Genomic DNA, 1,456 nt, shown 5'->3' on the forward strand with positions numbered 1-1,456 from the left:
CAAATTGAGGCCCCAATTCATGTTTTCCTTTAAGGAGGTCAGAACAACACAATGGACTCAAGTCATTGAAATCTTTTGTCAAACATCACATATTTGGATAAATAAAAGAGAGGTACACATACAGGTCTACATATGATTAGACATGATATTATGTCATAAAATTCAGATTTAGTGGCATAAAATTCATGCCTTCTGTTTGCCCATATTCTTCACACTTTATTACATTCTGGAAACCTAGGCTCAAATACAATGACACAATAATATGATTGGTTTCCCAGTAACGAGAAGCCTCACAGCTGTCTTCATTTCCTCATTTCTCAAACTGTAGATAAAGGGGTTCATCATTTGAGGGATCACAATGTACATCACAGAAGCCACTGCATTTTTAATGGAAGACTCAGTAACTGCAGAACTTAAGTACACACCCAAACCTGTCCCATAGAGTAAGAAAACAACAGACAGGTGAGACCCACAGGTAGAAAAAGCTTTGTACCTTCCCACTGATGACATTCTCAAAATAGAAAAGACAATTTTAGCATAAGAGAAAATGATTCCAGCCATAGAAACAGCAAAAAACGTATTTCCTGCTAAATATATCAAAAGGGTATTGATAAAGGTATCACAACAGGCAATTTTGATGACCTGAGCAAGTTCACAGAAGAAGTGGGGGATTTCCACATTTGTGCAGAAAGACAGCTGCAGTGCCATCAGAGTGTGGAGAAGGGCATGGACAGCACTAATGAACAGAGAGAAAAGAACCAGCTGGACACAGATGTATGGGGTTAGGATGAGCCTATACTTTAGGGGCTGACAAATGGCCACATAGCGGTCAAAGGCCATTACAGCAAGTAGACAACATTCGACACCTCCTAAAGTCAACACAAATGTGATCTGAATGAGGCAGCCTGTGTAAGTGATGCTGTGGTCCTGTGTTTGTATGTTCACCAGCATCTTTGGGATGGTGGTGGTGCTCACATAGATGTCAGTGAAAGACAGGCTGGAGAGGAAGAAGTACATGGGGGTGTGGAGGTGAGAGTCAGAGCTTACAGCCAGGATGATGAGCAAGTTTCCCAGAATGGTGACCAAGTACATGGCCAGGAACAGGCCAAAGATGAGGGGCTGCAGTTCTGGATCATCTGTCAATCCCACAAGAAAAAATTCTGAAACTACTGTCTGGTTTTGGAATTTCATGTTGTTGAATCTAAGGAAAAGATAGGAGAAAAGTAAAATAAACCAAATATTTTTGTGTGACTAGTCATATCTGCCACTATGGATGTCTGTTATACATCTTATGGAAACAAAGACCAGCATTATATGTTTAGCAGATACTCTAGATGAAGTTAGTATGTCTATAGTGTTTTTCATAAGGCCTTATGATAAAGAAAAAATTCAGATTCACATGTAAATCTTAGGTAAATATTCAGATTTCCTTGTGATCCTTGACACCATCCAATGT

The 1,456-nt window shown here is 39.6% G+C and overlaps 1 protein-coding gene across 1 annotated transcript; it reads right to left on the bottom strand.

Annotated features, from left to right (window-relative positions):
- Positions 1–240: 240 nt before the first annotated feature.
- LOC104869881 (olfactory receptor 7G1) lies at positions 241–1,191 on the bottom strand. The gene has a single exon (XM_010635264.1). The coding sequence runs from the start codon at positions 1,189–1,191 to the stop codon at positions 241–243; it is 951 nt and encodes a 316-aa protein (XP_010633566.1).
- Between the last annotated feature and the right edge of the window lie 265 nt (positions 1,192–1,456).

The sequence above is a fragment of the Fukomys damarensis genome, unplaced genomic scaffold (genome assembly GCF_012274545.1).
Source record: "Fukomys damarensis isolate Sample0158 unplaced genomic scaffold, DMR_v1.0_HiC HiC_scaffold_30, whole genome shotgun sequence".
NCBI lineage: Eukaryota > Metazoa > Chordata > Mammalia > Rodentia > Bathyergidae > Fukomys > Fukomys damarensis.

Bases quoted from the DNA above. Each gene is read 5' to 3' on its own strand.
- LOC104869881 (XM_010635264.1), bottom strand. From the start codon at position 1,191: ATGAAATTCCAAAACCAGACAGTAGTTTCAGAATTTTTTCTTGTGGGA.